Raw genomic sequence first — 24115 nt, forward strand, 5'->3', positions numbered from 1 at the left:
AATACAAATGAGCAAATTTTACTAGTAAAAATTAGGAAATAATAAGCTTACAAGGATGCAAAAAATTAGAAAATGACAAGAGTCTTAGACAATTTACAAAACATGAATCTACCTGAGATTAACGTAGTTCAAAGACAGGCAATCATTTATGAAAAAAGCTGGAAGAGCCTGCTGTGGTTATGTACTGTGAACAAGTTTTTCTGTGAAAGTATACGCACAGTTTAGCTATGAGTAAAGAGTAAAGAACTGGTAGTATTTACTGTGTGTGCTGCATCCCAGAGTTAAATGCATTAGGTAGCAGATGCATAAGACCTTGCATATGACTGTCTTGTATTTGTCTTTTACAGCACTTCTCCTAGACAGCAAATCATAGGCAATCATTAAAGCTCTATGGTGTCTACCCTTGGTTTGATCTGAATTCTGTTTTAGTGGAAAATAATTCCTGAAGAATCAGGTTGTTATTTGTCCACTCAAAATTGCCATGATTATACAGATGGAATTTGAAAGTATATCACCTCTTGAGGAATGATTGTCATTTATTAGTGCAGCATACTGCTGAAAGGATATTCGATTGTCCTCTCTCTTGCCTTTTTCAGAAACAGCTGCAGAGCACACCATGTGCTCACAGGAAAGCCTGTGCTCCTTCCTCTCTTTAATTAGTTTTTCAGAACAGTGCAGTTTTGAGAATATCAATGTCTGTAGTCTATATCTTACAAATTGATCACTGATTTTAGTTTAATCCCATCTGAGAAGAGTAAAGGAGTTATGTCTCAGCATTTCTAAAAAAGAGTTATTTAAAATCAGTGATGAGAGCCAAATCTTGTTCTTCATCTGACCTTATTTAGGTGGTCAGTGGAGATGGGGATTGGTATTAGATTACTCAGTCTGCAAGTGAATGTGCACAAAATTAAAGCTGAGAATGGACAGTTAGCATGTTTAAAGTTCTTAGTGCACAAAGGCCCCAAGGGGACACGTAGGAATGTCATCTTTGTACTGTAGAGCTGTCATCGTGAAGACAGATTATGATGGTTCCTGCAAACCAAAATGCAAATTACATAAACTGGGGAAAGATCATTGTGTGCACTTGAATTAAATGCTAGGTCAGCTTTGGATAATATAGTGTTGAATTAGAGCCTGGAAAACGGTGTTTGGCTTGGATCTCTTAAAGACCTGCAAATCTAAGCTGAAACAAACAGTTTGAATGGAAAACATGACAGAAATTGCAGCTAATGAGAGGAGACAGAAACATGATTAGCTCGGAAAATAGAAGCAGTCTAGGAGCGTATGTAAAAAGCTGAGGCTGTTTGGTGCTGTGTATGAAAGATCCATCCCATTCCAGGTAGAGTGCCATACCAAGTGTGTATCCTGATGGTCACAAGTGGACCCATTTGTGCCACTGAAAGGGAACCAGAACAGAGAGAGTCCCTAATGATTTACAGTATGCATCAACTAAACTCAATCTGATGTCCAGCTGAAGATGTGCATCTCCTCTTTTTTTTTTCCCTTTCATTAGCTGAGAGGGCAATAAATCTAGAGCAAACAGAAGACAGCATAGCATAACTGAGCACCTTGTCAGCCTATGGAATTCACCCCAGGAAGTGGCCTCTGAGTCAAATGCTTCAGCTGGGTGATTTTTATGACTGCTAATAACAGCTGTAGCTGTGCAAACTAAGGTAATAGGGCAACCAAATGTATGGCTTAAGGCATTCACCTTCAGAGCAGGAAGCAACTGTTTCTGTCCGGTTACTGGTCTCATTTGAAGGCTCTTCTGGAACCTTTTGAATTCTTTTCAGGTATTCCTGGTAAAAGTTATAATTGTTGCTGTACCAAAATACTTTAAAAATGTTAGCAGGATGTTTTTATTATTAACATGAAAGAAAGATGTGCTCATGTATTGTGACAGAGATTAGAAAGACCAACCTTGTTAAATTTATAGAGGCCACTCCTGCTGAGGCATAACTTGTGCAGAACAATCAGGGTTTTTTTCTTCAGCAGAAATAGCTTAAGATTCCTCTGGAAACAAGACACTTCCATGGCTGCTCCCATGACCACTGATAACTCGTTATCAGCTGTTGCACCATCTTCATGTTGGTACAATGAAGGATGGAGCATCTTCAAGGGACTACTTACAGCAGGGAAAGAAAAGGGCAATTTGGATTGTTGTGGTATCTGCCAGCACTGACATAATTAAACCTGTGTCAGCAGTTTATAAAAAAGCTGATACTCATGATTTCTTTCTGGTTGGGAAGCCACTGGAATGGTACTAATTTCCAAACAGAAACTTTCTAGATCCCTGGGGATCAAACCTATGCACTTTTTCATTAACAGATTGGTAAGAGACCTGTCAGATGTGTACTCATCTTAGCCCCCAGAAAGGTCTGACCTTGAGGTGATTATATGTGTGGACTGAATTTGCATTGTCCCACATTCTTATGCAGTAATCATTGCAGGAATCTCTAAGCCTGTCAGATGCTTTTTTCCACACTGGAAATGAAGTAGTTCTCTCTCCTTGTATTTTCGTGGTAGAATTTAACCGTATGTCTTTGCTTAAATAAAGACTAATGATTCCACCTATGTGTGGAAAAACTAATTGTGGTTTCTATTCCTTACTATCTTACTAGCTGCAGAAAGAGGTTTCTTTCTGGGTCAATAATGCCATTTAAGTTAAGCCCACATGCTGTCACACTCTGGTAGCTTCTAGAGCTGTTCTTGTCAACTGACAAGTGAAAGGTCAGTGTCTCACAGATTGTTGTTTGTGATAAGGAAACAGCTACAGTAAGATTTGAACTTCTTATGATGTCTTGACATTGCTGGCAGTTGGTAACTGATCAGAGAAATGAAAGCTTGTTTTCATAACAAATGCCTTACTCCTGCACGCAGTGAAATAGAGCTGTGCCTCAGCTTCAAAAATGCAGTCACTTCATTGAACTACTGCCCCACGTGTACAGACAGGAGTCAGACATACTCCTTTTTTGATTGCTGCACTAGTTGTTTTAGCACAATTAGTCTTGCTGCTGAGGACTCAAAAGGTGGCTGATGCAACAAGGGATTAAAATGGGAGTGCTGAATCTGGATGTATGAAATCAACTTTAACTGAGTCACACAAAAGAAAAGCCTTTTCTCTTGTAAAATGTTACTAATCTGATAGAGAATAAGTCATAGTGGAAGAACATCCAATTAATTTCCAGCTGCACAGCTTTATAATGCAGCAAGATATACAGGTAACTAAGAGAATCAACAACTTCATAGAAGTAGATTTAAAAAAAACTTCTGAAAGCTATAGGCAGCCTCAGCTTTCCAACAGATTGCTATGTTATTGCTGTCTTCTTGACGAGAAAGGAAGCAGTTCTACTGTGTTGTTGCACAGTGCCTTTCTGCATTGCCAAAATGCTTCGAGACACAAAATTGGGAACAGAACCTCTCTTTGCTAGCTGATGTTCCTATTTTTCATTTGCAGAGTCGGTATGGGAACCAGCCAGCTGGGAAACCTTACATTGCTGTTCTGTCAGCAGAGGCTTGGCTGGTGGAACTTTGTGAATGGGAGGCGTATGTGGGCCTGGCTGATTGTACTTTCTTTACTCGAAAGGGATGGCTCACAGCCCTGCAGCAGTCTGCCTGTGGCAAGTCTGCTTCACTGAGGACCCTCTGTAGCAAGGAGGGCCTGCGTTTTTACACCCCAGGATGGCTATCCAGCCTATAGCTTCCTTGGAGAGGAATAGAAAAGGCTGGCATAATCCTGGATGGGCATGAGAAATCTTTGAGGGTATTGAAAAAGGTAGTTCTGATAGCTGTTGTGGTTTTGTAACAAGGTAGAGGCTTTACCTTTCAGAAAACAGTTTGATTAATTAAGAAGTAGCTAATAAATAAAATTTGCATGCTGTGTCACTCTGACTAAAGGAGTATTGCAGACTAGAGTCTACTTTTGTACAGGGATTGAGTTCACTTGAGGGTAGACATTTACTGTCCCGAATGCTTCAGATAATGAAATTTTCCCTGCTGTAACATTGTTTTCCTCTGTTTACTTTTCTGTTTAATAAATATATCAAAACAAAGTGAGGGAGCAAGAAGGCAGCTTGATCAGTACTCTTTCAGACTCTGTACTGATTTCTTTTGTACTGTGGTGTAGATACAGGATAGATCAATGAAAGGAGAGAAGTGGATCTTGTCTGCTTTGACTTCAGCAAGGCTTTTGACACTATCTCCCATAACATTCTTGTAGGTAAGCCAGGAAATGTGTGTTAGATGAATGGACAGTGAAGTGGACCAAGAACTGTCTGAATGGCAGAGCTCAGTGTTGTGATCAGTGGAGTAGAATCCAGCTGGAGGCCTGGAGTCGCTGGCATTCCCCAGGGATCAGTACTGGGCCCATTCTTACTCAACTTGTTTCTCAGTGGCACAAGAGGCACCCTGAGCACTTGCTGATGGCTCTGAACTGGGGCAATGGCCCAGGCACCTGCAGGCTCTGCTGCCACTCAGTGGGACCTGGACAGGCTGGAGAATTGGGCAGAGAGAAACACGATGGGGTACAAGGGCAGGGTCCTGCACCTGGGGAGGAATAACCCCAAGTGCCAGCACAGCCTGGGCACTGACCCAGTGGAGAGCAGCTCTGCAGGAAGGACTGGGGGTCCTGCTGGGTGACAAGCTGTCCATGGCCAGCAGTGCCCCTCTGGCCAGGAGGGCCAATAGGGTCCTGGGTGCATCGGGAAGAGCGTGGCCAGCAGGCTGAGGGAGATGATCCTGCCCCTCCATTCAGCCCTGGTGAGGCCACCTCTGGAATACTGTGTCCAGTTCTGGGCTCCTCAGCACAAAAAAGACAAGGAGATATTGGAGAGGGTCCAGGGGAGGCCACAAAGACAATGTGGGGTCTGGTGCATCTCTTTTGAGGGAGCTGGGCCTGTTCGGTCTGGAGAAGAGAAGACTGACAAGTAATCTCATTAATGCATTTAAACCTCTCAAAGGAGGGTGCCAAGAGCATGTGCCAGACTCTTTTCAGTGGTGTCCAGTGAGAGGATGAGGAGCACTGGCCATAAACTAAAACACAATGAGTTCCATCTCAACATAAGGAAGAACTCCTTCACGTTGCCCTTCTTCGCACTAACAACTTTATAACTTTCTTGTATTATGGCATCCAAAGCTGCCCTCAGCACTGAAGGTGAGGCTGCCCCAAGTCAGAGCAGAGCAGGACAATCTCCTCCCTTGCTTGGCTGGTGATGCTGTGCCTGATGGCCCCAGGACAGGGTTGGCCCCACTGGCTGCCAGGGCACTGCTGGCTAATATTCAACCTGACATTGGTCAGGATACCCAGGTCCCTTTCCATAGCACTGCTTTCCAGCATCTCCTTCCCCAGTCTGTCTGTTCTTCTGGGGTTACTGTGTCCCAGCTGCAGAATCCAGCACTTTCCCTTGCTGAACTACAGATGGTTGGTGATTGCCCAGCCCTCTGATGTGTCGAGGTGTCTCTGCAGGGCCTCTCTGACTTCAAGGGAGTCAACAGCTCCTCCCAGTTTTGTATTATCAGCAAACATACTTAGTATTCGTTTGAGCCATGAGTCCAAGTTATTTATGAACCAAGTTATTGGGGAACCCCTCTAGTGACAGGTCCCCAGTCTGATGTCACCCCATTCCCTGTAACTCTTTGCACCCAACCCATAAGCCAGTTGCTCACCCATCTCATGTCATGTTTATCCAGCTGTGTGCTGGAGATTTTGTCCAGAAGGATACTGTGAGAGACAGTATCCAAAGCTTTACTGAAATTCAAAAAGATTGCATCAACTGCCTTCTCTTGATGTGTGTTACCTTGTCCTAAAAGAAGGCTGGTTTGATAAGCAGGACATTCCCCTCACAGAGCCATGCTGGCTGTGACCAATGACTGTGTTTCACAATAACTCCCAGTATAATCTTCCTCATGATTTTACCAGGCACTGAAGTGAGACTGACAAGCTTGTAGTCACCAGGGTCTTTCCTCTTACCCTTCTTGAAAACTCGGACAGTGTTTGCAAGCTTTCAATCAATCAGGACTTCTCTGGATTTCCAAGACTGTTCAGCAGTCATTGTGAGATGTCTCATGATTATATCAACCATCCACTTGAACAGTACTCCTGGATAAATCCCACCAGGCCTCTTAGAGGGATCCAACCGGAGAAAAAAACCCCTATTTTGTAAGGCAGAACTCTTAAATGTAAGAATTTGAGGAAAATGTATTACGGAAAAGGAATCCACCGTTATTTGGATGTCTCATTAGCCTCTAAGTAGCTGATCTTGAGACATTCAGCATTCATGGCAAAATGTTTCATTTAATGAACTCTTGAGTGTGACATGGAACTAAATATAATATAGAAGCTTTGATGGAAAGATGTGCCTAAGCCTGTGAAAATCTGGATTTCATCTGTGCTGAAGAGTGCACTGGATCTGTGTTAACAATAGTGATAATATTGATAATCATCATCATTATTATTATCTGCTTTGTAGAGGGACATGGGAAGTGGCTGCAGCAGTCAGAGGTCATATTTCTTTTGGACAGCAGGAAGCTGGAGGTTGCAATTAAACTCTACATGCTGTCATGGTTAACTAATTTATGTTTAAATAAAAGTAGTTGATGCCGAATCTTGGCTCTGATTAAATACAAAGCATAATCAATATTCTTGCTATGCCAATGGTTCCCCCTTTGAAAAACCTCACTCTTTCTAAGGTGCCCTGTTTTGTGTTTACACGCAATCTGTGCTGTTACAGTAGCTCCTTCTGCTAGATCAGTGTTCAAGATTTTGTGTGCAAGTTTGTGTAAAGTAGGAGCAAAGCATGCCCAAAGATACTCCCTAGAGTTTCAGGATTCCCAGGGAACAGCACATTGCCTTCGCTAAGCAGCTTCGGTACATCCACAGCCAAGAAAGAGTTTGAATGCAGCAGACATTATGCATGTCCTTTGTCAGCCTCCTTCTCATAGAACACATTCTTTTGACAAGGAAAGGACTATCAGGGTCTGCTGTCTTGCTCTTGTTCAAACAGAGTCTGTATCCGTAGTTGCAGTGATCTCTGTCTGTAGAGCAGCTCAGTATTTTAGTGGGAGAGAAAAAGGTCATAATCAAATGGCAGAATGTTGTAGGATTGTGTCAGTGCCCTTAGCTATAGAAACGTGCTTACTGATTCCAAATGATTTTTTTTCTAAAGGTGAACTTTGTCCTGAATAATTTTTTAAATCTGTCTTCTGTTGTAGTCAGTGATTTGTGAGAGATGCAGAGTATGTCCTTGGTACTCTGTGGTGTATTAAAAGATGAATGACTTTGGAAAACAACACCACTTTCAAGTTTCTCTGATTGAATGGTGTAATTGTTACTTTTTGCTCTGTGAAGGATGTGTTAATAATTTGATAGTTGTGTGGGCAGCACAAGATTTCTTTTTTTCTCTACCCCTCTGCCCTTAAAATCTGACTTCTATTTAATGGTAGTTCAGTAAACACTCTACCAGATTTACCTCAAAACATTTGAAACTATATTTAACAAGGATATTTGAAACTGAACCATTATTATTTATCTTACCGTTTTCACATGCTAACATCTCCCCACAAGATGGTAAAATTATGAAAATGAAATCTAATAAATGTCAAATTATCCACATTTGTCTTTTTTTTTTATACTGAGGACAATGAATCCCAGCTGTTATCTTGTCCTTTGAATGCTACCAAACATAAATTTATGCTGGATTTTTTTGTTACTGCACAGGACTTAATGCAGAAGTTCCATGTTAGGCAAAAAGGATGAAGTCATTATTACCAGAAGGGTTCGGAGAAAATTGCTAACTTGTGGGAAGAGGATCTACTACTTACTGATAAATTCCTTTGGCACGGAATGCCTTTTCCAGGTGGGGTAGACTTCCAGTATTTTGGTAATAACTTCCCTTCTGAAGAGACTCAAGAAGTGTCAGGTCCTGCTCCGTTTGTTTTCTGATGCTGCTTCCTATAGGCAAGTTACTCTAATTCCACTGACACTTTTAGTGGCTGGGAAGCTGCTGGGAAGGCACTGCCCTGTCACATCAGACGGTGAACTCTTATGCACTAAAAGAAGTGGACAAATACTTTCAGTTTTTGAAATTAGTTTGTAAATTAGAGTCTTGCCTCAACGTTTAAGAATTAGTAGATCAAGCCCGGGAAAAACAGGGCTGCTTAGTTCTCGGGAAAGGTTTGGTTTTCCATGCATGTGTCAGAAGAAAGACCACATGCAGGATGTGAGTTGTGCCTCTCACTGCTGGTTTCATCACTCCCATACACCAGAAACCTCCTTGAGCCAAACGGGAAGAATAACTTTATCTTGTTATGACTGAGAAGAAACTGATGAGCCAAAAGCAGTTGGTTGGAAGGTAAAAGATTAATACTGTAGAATAGCCAGGATACCTGATTGTGCGTAATGGAAAACTTGGCATTAAGTTGTTAAGCTTGTATTATAAACATGTTTATATTAATTTATGATGTTTTTGGTACGCAGAGCTTTGAGAGACGTATCCTTTAGTGCTTTTCTCACTCATCCTTAAAAGGGGCGTCTTCAAGAAAAACCTTTTTCTTGGTTAATGTAGACATTTATTGTCTAAAATAACCCAGGAAGCAATTTAGTCAGTATTTATTGGGCAGAAAATTCATTGCTGCTCTGAATAAAGAGTGGATTGCCAAAGAAATAATTCTTGAGTGTATGTGTGTTTACGAAAGAGAGCTTTCTACCATCAGTTTCTTCTTATTGGTGAGCTTCTCTCCTGAGGTTAGGAATTCTGGACACTGAGAATTGCTTTACAGTGAACTTGAACACAGATTTATATTTTGAACTCAGCTTCAGATATTGATATATTTCATACATTTCTCTGCATCCACTTCATTCATTAGTTACTGTTGTTAGTTAGATTGTGGGGATGTTCCTGAATGCTTCACTACCTCCAGAGCAATGGGTATTTCCCATCTTTCATAAATGCTAACTTTCATTTGTAAGGTAATTTCAGTTGGGAGTCCTCAGTTAGGAGTTTTAGAAACATTAATGAGCAGAGCTTGGCTATGAAATACCCCTATGTAAATATGGTTAACCTCCTACTGCATGATGGCAATTCTTATGCACAAAGAGACTCTGTAATTGGAATGGGAAGAGAATCTAGCCTGGCTGACATCTGTGGTTTAACTGCAGAGCCATCTTTTTCCTGTGAAGTACAGAATTTAAATCATGATTTATCTCCAGCTCTTGCTGTATAGTGTCAGAAAGCAGTGAAAGAAGGAGGTTAATGGTTGTCTTGCATTTATGGGACAGAAGAAAAAAATGGAGCCTTGGGAGGGACATCTGTCTTGTTCCATGTGCACTTAAAAGGTTTTTATTGAGGCATGAAAGGTTGTGTTGTTTCATGCTTTGTCTTTTTGTTGCTTATCCAGGCAGTGTTGTACTGTCATCAGTTCTATAAAGGAACTGATATATATATATAAAGGAACTGTATATATATACACATACATATATATATATATATACAGTTCTATAAAGGATATATTCTCAAAATATATCCTATTAACTGATCTTAAACCTCACCTATATGCTACGTGGGTACTCACAGAAAAGAAAGAGAATTTAGGAATCAAGTATTTTCCCCCTTAAGTACAGAAACAGCATCTACTAAGAGAGATGGTGACAGTAAAGAGGCAGATTTTGATGAACTGTGCTTGCCAGGCATATATTAGTGTGAAAAAAGAGAAAGGTAAAAAAAATTCATCTGAGTTTGTTAATGCTCAAAGTGTAATTTTCAGCTATGTCTTTTGAACTGGGATGGGGCAAAAAAAGATATTCTCCAAGAGCCTTGGAAATGGCTGTTCTATGAGCATTTTTCCTTAAATACATGATATATCCTGGGTGATTTACTCAAGTTTGTGTATGTGTGAACTCCAGAAAACAAGGCCAGAAGAGAAAGAGCTAATTTGGTACTGTGACTGGAGCACAGAGTAAATGAGATAGTAAGATTGCTAAGAACTCTTCAGTTTGCTTTAACATTTCTACATATCTATTTCTTAATGATTTCTACACTCTTAATCTGTGAGGCAAAAGAAAGAAATCCAAAATAACTGACTTGAAGTCAGTAGTCTTTGGATATGTGAGTATTCTGGGCTCTTTTCTACCCCCTGCTTTATGTATATGTATTGGATTCCGGGAACAAATGAGGATTTATCAGCCAAATATTGTGGGCACATATCTTGGTGTCTAGAGAGGTACTCAGCCTGTAGACTGACCCACACGTACAAATTTGTGCAGTATAAACAATACTCTGGAAAGTACTGGATGCATAAAAGGTTTACAGCCTGGCACAGAATTTAGCATAGCACTACCTTTCCCTACCTTACCTTTCCACTGGCTGCATGACCAAAGGGATTGAAGGAAAAGATAGCAACAGAGTGACTTGAACTCACTCAGACAAAACCTGTTAACTGTATCACATTGTGATATGTGTTGCAGGTATCACAAGATATTTCTGTGGGCCTTTTCCTGTGTAACACAAAATAGTGTTGCAGTTTTCCCAGATTAGGAATTAGAGAATGTCTGAAATTCAGGTTAATATTTCAGCTTTCATTGCTTCTGGAGACATTTCACTGTTGAAAAAATCCCACAATGGCAGAAAGTAAAAAGTGCTAAAGTGGAAATCATTTCTAGGTTAGGAGATCCTGAACTGTGGCTGGGCCAGTTCTTATTTTATCTTGATTTTTCTGTGTCTTAGGTATGTTCCCATTTTGGTATCTCTGTAATACACTCTTGACTAAGAAGTGTCCCTGCTGAGGAAAAGAGTAAACCAATGGAGTGCAAGGATAGACATCATGTACATTTGGAATTTAGTTCTGAGTGCATTCCTGCTAAGAAACAGATTTTTTGCCTAGGAAGTGTGCCAGCGTCAGTGAGGAAACCAGGCAGTGTTGCTGGACCCTCAGGATCAGGAGGGTCCTTAACAAGCCCAGTCTGCTGTTTTATGAGTGTCCATCCAGGGCCTCTCTAGGAGGGCACTCAGGGATGCTGCTTTTTGCAGATGATATGTCAACAATAGCTCCCTGTTTTCTGCAGCAAAGCAAGCGGTGTGATTGAGCAGGAGGGAGAGCTGCTGCCTGTCCCGCAGGAGCTGGTGCTCAGAACCATAGGGAAGTTTCAGAACTTGCAGTCTGAGCAGCTGACCATCCCTGTAGTACTTGGACTGTTGTGTAGGACACGAGATAAAACAGCATATCTATTATATTATTTACATTACTGAAACCTCTACAATTATATAGAACAACCCCATTCTGCATTTGCCCATAGTATATGTAATTACTAATTTATGAACTATTTTTCTCACTTCTCTCTCTTCTATTTGTGGGATTCCACAAATACAGAATTTGTGAATATGTTTGAATATTTCCACCATTTTCTTAATTTCCTTTGTAGTTTAGAATAAGAAAATTTGACTTAAATTACAGGCTTTATAAAAATCTTCATTTATTAAAAAGCATTAACATTCTATTTGCTGCCTAATATCTACTTCTCTCTGAGTGCATAAGTGAGGGGCAGTGGTTTATATCTTTGTAAAGGAATCTCATGTCTCTTTGGTAAGTGATTATTTTGGAGTGCTTGTGTTTAAGAGCTACTTATCTAAAAAACTCAGAAACCAAGCTTCTAGACAATTTCTGGGAAGTTTGAGAGTGATACTTTCAGGTGATGTGCACAATCAGTTTGAGACATTTTATGGCTCTGTGAAATTCACGTTAGACTTGTGCATGTGGACGAGGATCATCGGACAGTCTCTACAATTTCAGAAACCAGGTCATCAATGTGACATTTACGTGGCTTTTATGTTGTCCTAAACACCAAGACTCACAAATACTGTCCTGTTTTGCAATTGTCTGAAATACCTCTCTCAAGCCTCACTGTCTCACAGCTTCAGGCGTCTGCTGACGCCAATAGAATTGTATTGCACTGGCTGTGGAAATTCATATTTGGAGCTGCAAATCTTTATTTGGCAGAAGTTGGGGAGGTTATGATTGCAGTTGAGATAAGTCAACTCACCAACTTTTTAACCTAATTTGCCACGGGAGTAGCACTTCCTAGTGGCATTGTCAGCAGTGGTAATTAATTAATGATGATCCATCCTGATTACATATATTTGCATTGGATGAACTCAGATGAGGCTAGGTTTATATGTACACTCTTCTCTGAAGGGAGGGCTGTCTGTTCAGCAGTTCCCAACATGGAAGGTGAGGAATTTGGTTTCTGGATAATTGAAGGGGATAGAGCAGAATCTTGTGTTAGTTCATAACTGAGTTATCAAGTATTATGTACTATTTAGGAAATACTGTTTAGTGAATTCAAGTGTGCTGGGTGCCCCAGGTGGACATACATAGGGTAGTAGGACACTGAAGAATTGTCTCCTGGCACGCTGGAAATGTAAGGAGGTATTCTGGCAGACAGCCTAAATTCCTGCTTTCTACCAGTAGTATTGAGATGGTTTCAGTCCAGGTTTTCAGCTATAGCCTTCTGAGAGCACTGCTCATTCAGTGTAGTGAATGCTGTAAATTGGAATGGCTCAGCATGGGATTAACATGATGGGGGCACTTCCAGCAATTTTTCTGATTCCTCATAAAAATAGAGAGGCTAGTTTAGCATTTCTGTTCTTGGAGTATTACAGTTGATTGGTCTAAAAGTATGTAAAATAAGCGTAAGCACTTAGATTATCTTCTTAGCTATGGCAGAATGGATAGCAATTTTCTATGAGAGAAACAGAGGTTGTATGATAGTTGGGCTAAAAAATACTGCCATTTCATGTCTTCTTTCCCTCACAAATAAAAATCAGTTCTTCAACTTTGCTTTTAATAACTGAAATGTTTAACAGGTGAAATAAAGCAAGCCTAAGTGGAAAAAGAACTTCAGGATGATTTCAAATACTTTTTTTGATGTGCCTCACAAAGATGTTTTGTTGTTTTTGTGGTGATAAGTAGAGGTATGAAATTGAACAGGTGAGAGACTACCTCTTGGAAACTTTCTGCAGGGAGGAGGAAACTATGCTGTGGATGATTGCTAGCAACAACATGAGAGGATTCTTTTTAGGCATATGTTGCAATCCTGTGACATCCATTGGTGAACAGAAGCTATTTGTCATGGAAATGAGGGAAGGAGGAAAGGGAATTTGTTAGGAATTGCACGAAGTATTGGAGATGACATTACCACATTGTAAATTCATGCAGAAGAAGTCAAGAAACTGAATTCAAAGTATTGAGGAGTTGCTTCAGTAAAGCTTACCCAGCTTTCCCTAAAGTCAAAGACCTTTCAGTTAATTTGAGGAGAACTGGGTCAAGTCTGATGGAACTCCGATTCTTTTCAGACAGTGAAAGGCTGAGATGAGACTTCCTAACAGGAAAAAATGGACCATAAGAAGAATGAAATCACATGATGTTTAAAACTTTTTAAGAAAGGCAATGAAAGTAAATAGTAATGATCCCAGTTTTGCAGAGAGAAGATAAATTGTCTAAGATCCCAAGAGACTCTCTTCTATGCTATGCGTTGAGTTTGCTGGGGAAAGGTCAGCAAAAATGCTTAATACACTAGAAAGATGTTATTTTACAAAGGCAAAAAAAGGTTGTTCTTTTAATTCCCTCTCAACCCCTCCCCCCAAAGTAAAACATACATATTTTGCACAAATCTAATCTCTATTTCTTTCATCCTGAGGTAAGACCAAGCAAGGATTATGTTTTACTCTTTCTTTTCTGTATGGATGGAAAACCGTGTGCATTATAGACATTTTTAGTGATGGGATAAGTTTATCCAGTCAGTTTTAATGCATGCAAGGTTAGAGCTGAGCTTAAGTACTGTAGATTAGTATGAAAGCAGCAACAAGCTTGTTCACAGAGCAGCAGAGGGAGTGAATGAAGTGCCTCTCTCTTACTCCATCTGCAGTCTGGAGGCATTGCTGGGTTAGGAGTGGTCAGCCAGTGGTGAGCTTTAGCTGATGACACTTCTGTTTGTTTTCTGTCTTCAGATATCTCAGCTTATGACAGAGACTAGTCGAGAGGGCCTGACTGAAGCAGCCTTGAACCGCTACAATGCAGATAAACCCTCCCTGTACACCTTCCCTGCTTCCCAGAGCACGTATGTTGCCAGTGAAGTATCCACAGGCACCTCGGTGGCAGCATCATTTTTTGCCAGGTAAGAGAGATTTCCAAGATTTTCCTTTGCTGGACACATAATTTCTTTTAAAGGCAACAACTCTGTAAAGAAGAAGTGGGCTTGACAGGCTACAGTACATGTCAAAACATGGCTGTAGATACAGATCTGTCACAAACTTGTGGGAATTACCATGAAAATGTTGTTTAATCCACCTACATGCATTTATCTGTAAAATGGGATGGTACTTCTACCCTCTTCTGTAAAATATCTCTTTAGTGCTTGGTTTGGGTTAAAATGTGATTGTGCTCCCAGAATAGCACTTGACTTTGTGACATATTTAGAGGGATGCATCTCTGAATGAGAAGGGCCCATCCAAGTAATTTCCTTAGACAATAGAGCTGGAGGTGGCTAGTTCGTTTGGTGGCAATCTTCAGACTTCTTTATTGAATTTTACTTCCATCTTGGGAAATTATCAAGGTGTCATTTTCAGACTGAAAAATTAAGGTTTCTGATTTCAGCTCCAGTCCCCATCATTCCACTAAATTGACCTAAGGGTCTAAATTCAATCTTGGAACTTGCTTTATGTAGAATATTCAGACATTGTTAAAAAAAATCAGTGAGATAAAGTTTAATTTAGAAAATCGTATGGCTATCTTGATTAATTTGTTAGTAAAATGTTTTGTTAAATGGGCATATCAGCTAATAAGTGAAATATCAATTATCACCAATGAAATTTTTTTTGTGCAGAAATGTGCTCTTTGCAAAACAGAATCTCTTTAGCCCAGTTGAATCCTTATGTAAGAAAAGACATTGAAATAATCCTTGTCTTTTAAAGCCTTTTATTAATTAGAAGATTGACTTGGGAAGAGTAAGGAAATAACAGGAGAATAAGCCATTATTATAGCACTGCCAATCCAATCCAGTGAGAGATCTTGATTTCAAAACACGGAGTGAACTTTGAGTGAGCGCCTCAAGCACTTTCCGATCAGCTTCCTTCCCCTGAGAGAGCCAAACTGTTAGTAATTCCACATGCTTCTATTTTATTTAAAGGTGAATGGAAAACTTATAAAGTTGTTGGACTCTGTAAATCTGTAAAAGAGATTTTCCTTTCCTGTTTTTCCTCACCAACATGAGGGCTGCACATGTTCCATCAGTGTCATACAGCAAGTGAGTCGTGTAAAAGGATTAAGCGTAGCATTTTAGAAGATCCTGTTGTTTGGGGCAACTCTGCCATTTTTTCTTTACAGATGAGATGCTGCAATAGCAAATGTGAATGATGACAGTGGTCTTGGTTTGCTGCCCTTTTCTGTTTAACTGCAGGCAATTTAAATTAAAATTGCTGAATGTACACACATGGTAATATCTAGCTGGAGTGCAGATTGGGATTAGCACATATTTTAGCATGAATTGATTTATGAAGATGACTTAACTGATTTGTTCTTCATTGTTTATGCTGAGAGAATTCATTTGTTCCTAATATACTCTGCTGAAATGTCGGAAACTAATTAAATTTACTCAGAATCCCTAGTGTAAATCATAGCATTTTAAGTAGAACTCTGTTAGCTTGTAGCTGATGTTGTGAATTCTTGGGTGTGCTTGGTCCAGCAGAGATCTTATGTTTAGACTGCTTATTTTTAAGACATAATTTGCAAGACAAAAGTGACTGGTTTAGTTTGGGGTATTGCACAATTAGATTAATATCTCTTATGTAAGTCAGTTTTGTCCTGGATTTAGAGTTACATCATCTGCTGGCAATTTAAGCAGCAAATTCAAGTCAGTTGTTCACTGCTTGACCTTTTAACAAGAAAATCGCCAAGTTGTTTTCCAAATCTGAATCACTAATTTTTGTTTTGCATCTTCTGTGTCTATTTGCATTTCTGCCAAGCTGTGGTAGGAAGCGTAGGGACCTATTTGTATGTGTATTATAAAATGCAAAGTAGAAGGCAGTGATTGTCTGACTCATTAAGATGGTGCACTGCTTACAATGTCAAATAGTCCTTTGTACCAGGCCTATGAATTCTAAGCTTTTGCTTTTTATGGTTGTCACAAAGTGACTACCAGCTATATATGCTTTTTTGAATGTGCATCACATACTGTGTTTTCACAGTGAGTAAGTAAGAAATTATTGCAGAGCCAGAGAAATTTACCAATGTGAAGCTGAAGTTCAGAGTTGAAGAGCAGATCCTATTCCTTTGAAATTTGAATAATGACCCACAGTATTTCACTCTAACTTCCCTAACAAGCAAAGCAAACCTGAGATGAGGTTCAGATATAAGTCATCCATCATCAGGAAAAAAACCAATTAACTAAAATACTGTAGTACAGAGGAAATGTCAAGGCATCCATGGAACTTTTGGTTGTAATTACTTCAGAAATATCAGGCATGGAATACTGGGAGCTCATAATTTTGCTGTTCTCAGGCACTATTAGTTCAACAGCGACAGTCACTTGACTGGCCTATAGCTGGCATCGAGCCGTGGAGAAGTATCCTAAGGCCACAGTGTTTTTAAAAACCAGGAGACTTATCAGATGTCTCAATAATTGACTGTTACATTTCAGGATCTACAGCTGTCAGATTTCCAAGCTAAAAGGGCTGCAGCTCCTGTGAATTGTCATTTGTTGGGATATTGCTGCGAGGGAACTCATGACACGTCGGGGTTCCTATGGGACAGGGTGTGAATGTGTTAAAGGAACAGACACTGAAAACTGTCCAAAGGGCTCAGCTGCTAGGCTTATGAATATTAGATGATACAGGTATGAATAATGAATTTCTAATGGTGATTCTGACACAGAAACTGAATTCAATCAATTGTGCTTTTAGTGACAAGCGCTAAATTTGCCTTTTTGTTTAGGACTATCACTCATTTTTGTCTCAGATATGCTTCAATCATGCTAATTTAGCATCATCCTATTTCTTTCTAGTACACGTTCATGATGAGAATAATTCATTTAGTGAATGTGAAATAATGTTAGGATTCTTTACTCATAATGAATCATTTACAGAGCATTTTAGAATTTTTTTGCATGACTTAACTTCTGCCTTCAGTTTGGGTCTTTGTCCTAAGAAGCAGAGCATCTTTGGGCCATTGCAGCCTAAGGTGTGCCAGCCTCTTGCCTTGTGTCCTCCCAGCACAATGTAGGAGTGTGCCACCTCAGTTAGGGGATTAGTAGATTCCTTGCTGATACTGCCAAAGAAATAGGGGAAGGGCCTTCTGTCACTGGTTTCCCTGGTGTCTCTGTGAAGCTTTATTGGACCAAGGGGCATAGTAATTTTATTCCTGTCTATGCTGGTTTCTACATGGAGAAAATTTCTGTGATTCTGACTTCAGCTTTGGCCTGACTACTCTGCAAATAAACCTGCCCTTCTGAATTAGAAAATATCTCTCTTTTGACTGGACTTTAAAGTTTCAGTAGTCTCTCTGAGGGCGATAGGACAATGCAGGAAGTAGAAGTAAAAATTGAACCAGAGCCTTTCTGTTGTCCGTGACAATACATTAAAGTTTTTGGGATCTTGGTGTGTTCCTTTTTTGCCCCATCACAGTAAACTTGCTTTATTGGAGAGGAAGAACTTTCATCAGAACGAAGGAGAGGCACAGAAGCCCATTTCACTTGAGATGTAAAAAAAGGTAAAAAACTTTTGGGGAGGAGATATTTTTGAATGTTAAACTTGTTTCCTGTTGCTAGTCAGAAAGTGTGACAGTGTATTTGAAACAAAAGCCTACCTCAGTCTGAAATCAGATATAGTCATATTTGGATTAATTGAGCCTAATGGGAATATAGATAATCTTGAAAGTAGCCTGAAAAATCTGTTCTGGGGATCATTTTCCAAGTCTTTATGCAACTAAACACTAAAGGCCACGCAATGCTACTGCTGTAGATGTTGCAAGGCATGTTTTTCAAACAGAATGTCCAATTATTTAAAAACTCTTACAATAAGACAAAATAAGAATAGAAAAACTTAGTTGCATGTATAATGCATACTCAGCTATTCACTGTGGGATAAGCTCTACTTACAGTTACCTTAATTCTTGGCAAAAGTGCTGGTGATCCTTTCCCCACTCATTCCCCATGCCTGTGTGGTGTGGCAGCATGGGAGGAGGGGGTGAGGCAGTGCACCACGGCCAAAGGGGTACAGTGAATGTTGTGTTCAAAATGCTTGCTGGATATTCCACAGGTTTCCCTTCCATTCCAGAGAATCCTTTTTGAATATTTTTTAAAATTCCCTTGCATCTTGCATGGACTACAAAGCCGACATGAAGACAGTATTTGTGGGGCTCTCTAGTTCAAGCTGCTGTGCTGTTTTCATTACTTAGCACTCCGGAAACCCTGGAATCTCATGCCTCCCTGTTTTTTACATACATGTGGGAAACTTCATTGAATCACACAGCTTTTGATGTTTGCTGTTTTTCCTTATAGTTAGTCTACACAATCTTTGTGTATATGTCTGTTTTAAAGCTCAAAGGAATCCGGAAACACCAGGGCTTTCCCTTAAAGACTACTGTGTGTTGTAGGCACACCATTTTAATGTCCTGGCTTGAGTTTTTTGGAGGTCTGGGGCAAGTTTACAAAAAACAAATTTTTCCTGGCATTGCAACAGAGAATTTGTCAGAACATGAACAGGAAAAACAGCTAAGAAACAGCTAGCAGAGAAGGAAATGGGTTGAAATCCTTGTTCCATGGAGCCCAGCTTTGGCAAGGGAAGGTCCACAGGAGAAACACTGTATTTGTATGGGTAGTCTGGCTGTGAGCAGTGTAGCTGAAGCCTGCCACTGGCAGGTGAGAGGGCCAGCTCAGGAACCTGCTGTGCCACTGGCAGGTGAGAGGGCCAGCTCAGGAACCTGCTGTGCCACTGGCAGGTGAGAGGGCCAGCTCAGGAATCTGCAGTTGATACTCCTGTGACAAGTGCATACCAGGCTGTCAAGGCACACCCAGGGCATTGGAGCTGCAGAGGCCTCAGAGACCTCTCAGGAAAGAGCCTGTGAACATTGGCAGATAGTGAAAGCTGCTTGTCTGTGCCTTTCTAAGCAATGTTTTAGTCTGAACAGTAGATGACTGAGATGATAACGTTTCTTCATGCTGAAGAGTGGTGGACCCAGTTGCTCTTTCAAGCCATGCAGTGGTTCCCTAGTTTGGGCACTTGGGCTTGGAAAGTTCTTGATATTAAATAGTTGTCGCCTCAACATCCTTCAGAGAAAATTATTTTCTGAGACTTGAGTGGAAACACGTTTTTGGTTTCTTGCTGTCTAAACGATGCAGAATTTAACTGGATTTTCTTTCATTAGCTGACCAAACTAAATTTAACGGTTAAATTGTGGTCAGATTCTTGGACATTTTGAAGAACTATATATTAATAACACTGATCAGAATTTCTGACTCTTCTCCCTCATCCTTATCTGCATAAGATATACATAAAAAGAATATACTGTACACTGCATAAGAAATACATAAAAAGAATGTTAAGATGAAAGATCCACAGACTATCTTTCAGAAGGAATTCTGGCAGAAAGTTTGGAAACATCTGTAAATCATTTTCACAAATATTTCTACCTTCAAAGCCTGTCTTGGGCTGGCTCGTGGGAGAAATTTTAATCACAATGATCTCAGTCTTCCTGAAAGACCATGAAACGTTTAAAATTGGCACCTAGGTTTGAGTGCACATCTTCAGTGGCTGATTTTTCATACTTGCTCAACATTCCTCAGTAATGCAAGAGATCTATGTTCATAGTGCTTTTCTGTGCTTCCTGTTGCTGTGAGAGCTGTAACTAACAGGCTGTTTCTGCTTTCTGTTATTGGTGTTATTTCATGTATATAAATTAAATGCCAGTCAGAAGGGAATTGTGACTCTCGTGAAGTGAGAGAAAGCTGGCAGTTGAGGCATAGGGAATACTCGTTTTCTATGGTTCAGTGTAAACAAAATGAAAGTTTTGGTGAGAAAGACTATGTGAGTTACATGCAAGAATAGTCAGTGTGTAGTAGTGGAGGCAATGATCTGATATGCAATGAAAAAATTAGGACTTCAGTGCCACATCTGGAAGAGGGAAAGCAAAGGTATTTCAATGATCTCTAATTCTGCATGGTAGTTCTATCTTGGGTTCCAAACAATTTCCAGTAATTTTTTATTTCAAAACTGACACACTCCCCATGACACTTTGGTTTGAATCAGTTCATGTTGTTAGATAAAAAAAAAAGAAAAAAAAAAAAAAAGAAGAAGAAAGCTTAACAGCAAGATTCCAGTGTAGGTCCATTTCTAACAAGAATTGTGTGGGGTACATATCAGAAGCAATGGTGTCTGAATCTTTGGATGTTGCATGCTGCCATTATTTAAACAAAAGCTTAAGAAAATGTATACATTCTTTAGATTTGGGTTGGAAATCTAGTTGGGATATGTTTAAGTTGGCACTGGGCTGTGAACAAAGGTAATTCAAATCTTTGTGCCAGTTACAGACACTGTATGTGGGTTGCAGATTATTAGCTTGCATTCACCTCTTAAAATACAGATAATGGACTTGACTTTTAAATAGGGTTTGGGGAGTGACCCATGGAGCTATAAAAAGAAATAAGCTAAAACTACCCTAGATTATTGTAGAATACTGTACTTGCAGGGGTGTGCCATCTGCTTAGCCTCAAAGCATGCAACTGATGAAAAGGATGTAAATCCTCCTCATGTTCCTAGTATCAAGTAATCCACTTAAGGTAAACAGCTCTGTATGCTTTAAGTTAACAAATGTAGTTTTCTGGTCTAAGCATATTTTAAAAATATGACTGTTTAGAAGAATCTAAAGGAAAAGATTACTATCCAGGAACAAATTATTTACCACTGAACAGAGAGATTAAAATTCCCTCCTGTGAAAGGTATGTTACTTTGATGTTATGTCTTTATTGAACTGTGCTACACCTGCTTCCATGCACTGCACAAGGAGAGTGTTTTCTGACCTGCACTTGCCCCACATATGGTTTGTTTTGTATTGATGGAAATGTAATCACTAAATAATGTTGTTATTTAAATAGTCATCAAGATTTGCAGTTTCTTGTGTAGCTAGCCTTTCAGAGTTTTGAGAAAATTAGTCCCTTTCCTCCCTTTTTCTCTGTAAAGTTTTGAGATATAATGCTTCTCTGTGATATGAATATCTGGTTCTGTAAAGCAAAGGATACATTCTGTGGATTTTTTTTCTGCTTAAGAGATTACCTTAAAATGGATGTCTTGTCTTCTAGGTATAATTCATTATATTATTTTTTCCCGGTATATATTGCCTAGAACCCCCAAATCATAGATCTTTCTGATTCCTGTAGGGATCAGTGGTGTTTAGTTATAAACTTCTGTTTCTGTAAACATGTCTTTTGCACCATTTAAATTTTTACTTTCTTAGATACACAAATTTGAGCTTGTGTCTGGCATTCATTTTCCCTATTAATTTTTATATAATCGGTTGTGTTCAGTTTTTAGATTCAAAATGGCATCTGTGAATCCAATGCATTTATATACACTTTCCCCTCCTTTTTTCTGTCTGCTTATTTCCTCAAGTACAAATCCATGAAAATGCATGATAACCAAAGATCCATTTACCTAGTAAGCAAAGAGGGTAAGTAAGGGCAAAAGTGCCCTTCGTCTCTCTGAGATCCAAGAGTCAACAGCTGATTATATTACAGTGAAAAGGGCCAATAATGGAAACACCTATTTAATCTACTTCATGCCGTGTAAATGCTTTGTAGAAGATCTCCATCAAGGAGATCTAGCCTCCATCAAGGCAGAAGGAGGTAACCAAGACACTTCCTATCTTCAGTAATTAGCAATGGTCTTAGTTCCATGTTCTGAGATGTTCCCTTAGCTTAGAGTTTGCCGTGTCTATCCGTGCCCCACTGATGACTGCTGTTACAGATAAAAGGCTTTAGGCCTATAAATGACTATGCTGGCCCTTTTCTTGCTGTGAGTTTCATGTTTTAGATGCCATGTACCAAAAAATGCTTTGCATGTAGGGAAGAATATGGGATACTGATGATCTGGCACTTAGGCCCTGATTGTTTTAGTGGTTTGTTAAAGGAGGAGGCAGTTTTTCGTGGGTTTGTGTTCCTAATTCTTCATTTTAAGCATTCAGTAGAGAAGTACCTAGATGTATGGAGGTTGAATTCCTGCTGCTCTCCATACACTATGCTAAAACAGAGGTAACCTCTTTTCTACTTCTTGTCACATCTTGTGATTTTCTGCTGATTTCAACAGATTGAAAAGGGGTAGTCTAATTAAGCATAGGTTTTGTCTTCTACTTTCTAACAGGGCTTCTTGAGTGCCAGAATACTGGCTACTTGAACATCCTCCACTGATACAGAAAATCTTAAAAGGAACTAAGGCTATTTCCTTCCTTCAACATTGCCTTTCCCTGAAACCTGACATATACATTGAGAAAAATTGCTGGCAGCATGTGCAGTAATCCCTCAGCACCTGTTACCAAAGATTCCTGGTGTTCAGTCTTGCTTTTTACTCTTAAGGAAGTGGAAATGAAAATGGTCAGCATTAATCTTTTGACTTTTAGTATAGTTGTGACTGCCAACTGTAGTATAGGAAACCTCATGTTGATTTACTGTTTTGCATATTTCTTGCTTCCCTTAAACCTTGACGTGAGAGTTCTGATTTACAGTGTCTCTGTCTTGATTTGTGGGGAGAGAAAGATGAATTGATGTAGTTGCACTGTCTAAAGCAGAAAATTATATGCACCACCAGTTGTTTTTTTCTCTCTGTTTTGAAAAACATCAAAATAACCTTTGCTCAGAGAGATCATAAATCCATAGTAACGAGACTTTTCCCTAAACACCTGGAAGTTCAGAGCGGCAAACTTTTATTCCGATTGCTGCTTTCCTGTTACAAGTACCATTATAGTGCTGCCCCAGCAGCCTTGAAATTCAGCTGTGCTTTACCTTGGCTGTGGCATTCTCCATCACGTGCTCAGCCAGCGTTTTCTTAACCTTGACAGCAATCTGTTCAACTGCTGAATGACTGGCTTTTCCTTACAAATACCAAGGAATACAGGCCATTTTAGTTTTCCTTGCTCACAGAATAAAAAACCAACAAGAAAATGTGCTGAAATGTTGAAGTATTTGTTTATTGCCACATAATCTAATATTAGGTAGACAGCTGACAATTGGGCTTGTCTAGATTCATCCCTGTAATGTGCTTATAAAATGCAACACCCCAGCCCACCTGTGTACATGAGTAGGTGGCTCACAGCAAATAGAGATTTGGAAGCTCAGCTCTTTGCTCAGCTGTAAATTGAACATGATGCCCATCTCACAACTGCTGTCCACTGACATATCTTGCTCAAATTCTTGGTCTCTTCTGAGTTACGTAGGCTCAGGAATATACGAATGCAGTGCAGGGACTCCAGAGCTTTCTGGCACACATCTTGATTTGACAATACTGGTTGCCTTTCATGAAACAGACCTGTTGAAGAATAAAACAAGAAATGAATGTACACATTCATAAATAATTACAGGAACATTGCAACTAACAGCCAAAATTTTCCCTGTGAACGCATTTCTTGAGATTTTGTGAGTTTAGGATGTAGGTTTAGGGATTTTTGTATAATTGGGGAATTCTAGAGGCTTTTCCTTCAGGTGTATTTTCTATTGTTTAATCAGAAATTTTCAAAGATGTGTTCAATCAAGGTGTAGACAGGGTCTGCCTCTTCATGTGTCTACTTTCAGGAAATCGATAGAGACTTGATTTCTTTATTATCTCTGTTCTTCTGGTGAAAATTGGGCAATGGATTCAAATATCCTCTTAGGGTGTACTCAGAGATTCATGTAGGTTGCATATTAGTACATTTTTTTTGAATAACCAGGCTAAAGAACTACTGCTGTTAACTGGTGATGTGATCTTTGGTTTTATCATCCCAGCAGTCATGAGAGGAAGGAACCAAGATAGTTATCTCATCTAAGAAAGAATGCTGAGTAAGTGAAAACTGTGGCAATCTGGGCAAAGAGAGAAAATACAACATTAGC

At 39.7% G+C, this 24115-nt stretch overlaps 1 protein-coding gene across 1 annotated transcript in view; it reads left to right on the forward strand.

Moving 5' to 3' along the window:
- Positions 1 to 24115, forward strand: part of KIF26B (kinesin family member 26B) — a 279048-nt gene that overhangs the window by 98936 nt on the left and 155997 nt on the right. Inside the window, exon 4 of the mRNA XM_063390955.1 lies at positions 13998 to 14164. Within this exon, the coding sequence (XP_063247025.1) occupies positions 13998 to 14164 (167 nt within the window). The remainder of the gene's footprint in view (positions 1 to 13997; positions 14165 to 24115) is intronic.

This window comes from Prinia subflava, chromosome 2 (genome assembly GCF_021018805.1).
Source record: "Prinia subflava isolate CZ2003 ecotype Zambia chromosome 2, Cam_Psub_1.2, whole genome shotgun sequence".
NCBI lineage: Eukaryota > Metazoa > Chordata > Aves > Passeriformes > Cisticolidae > Prinia > Prinia subflava.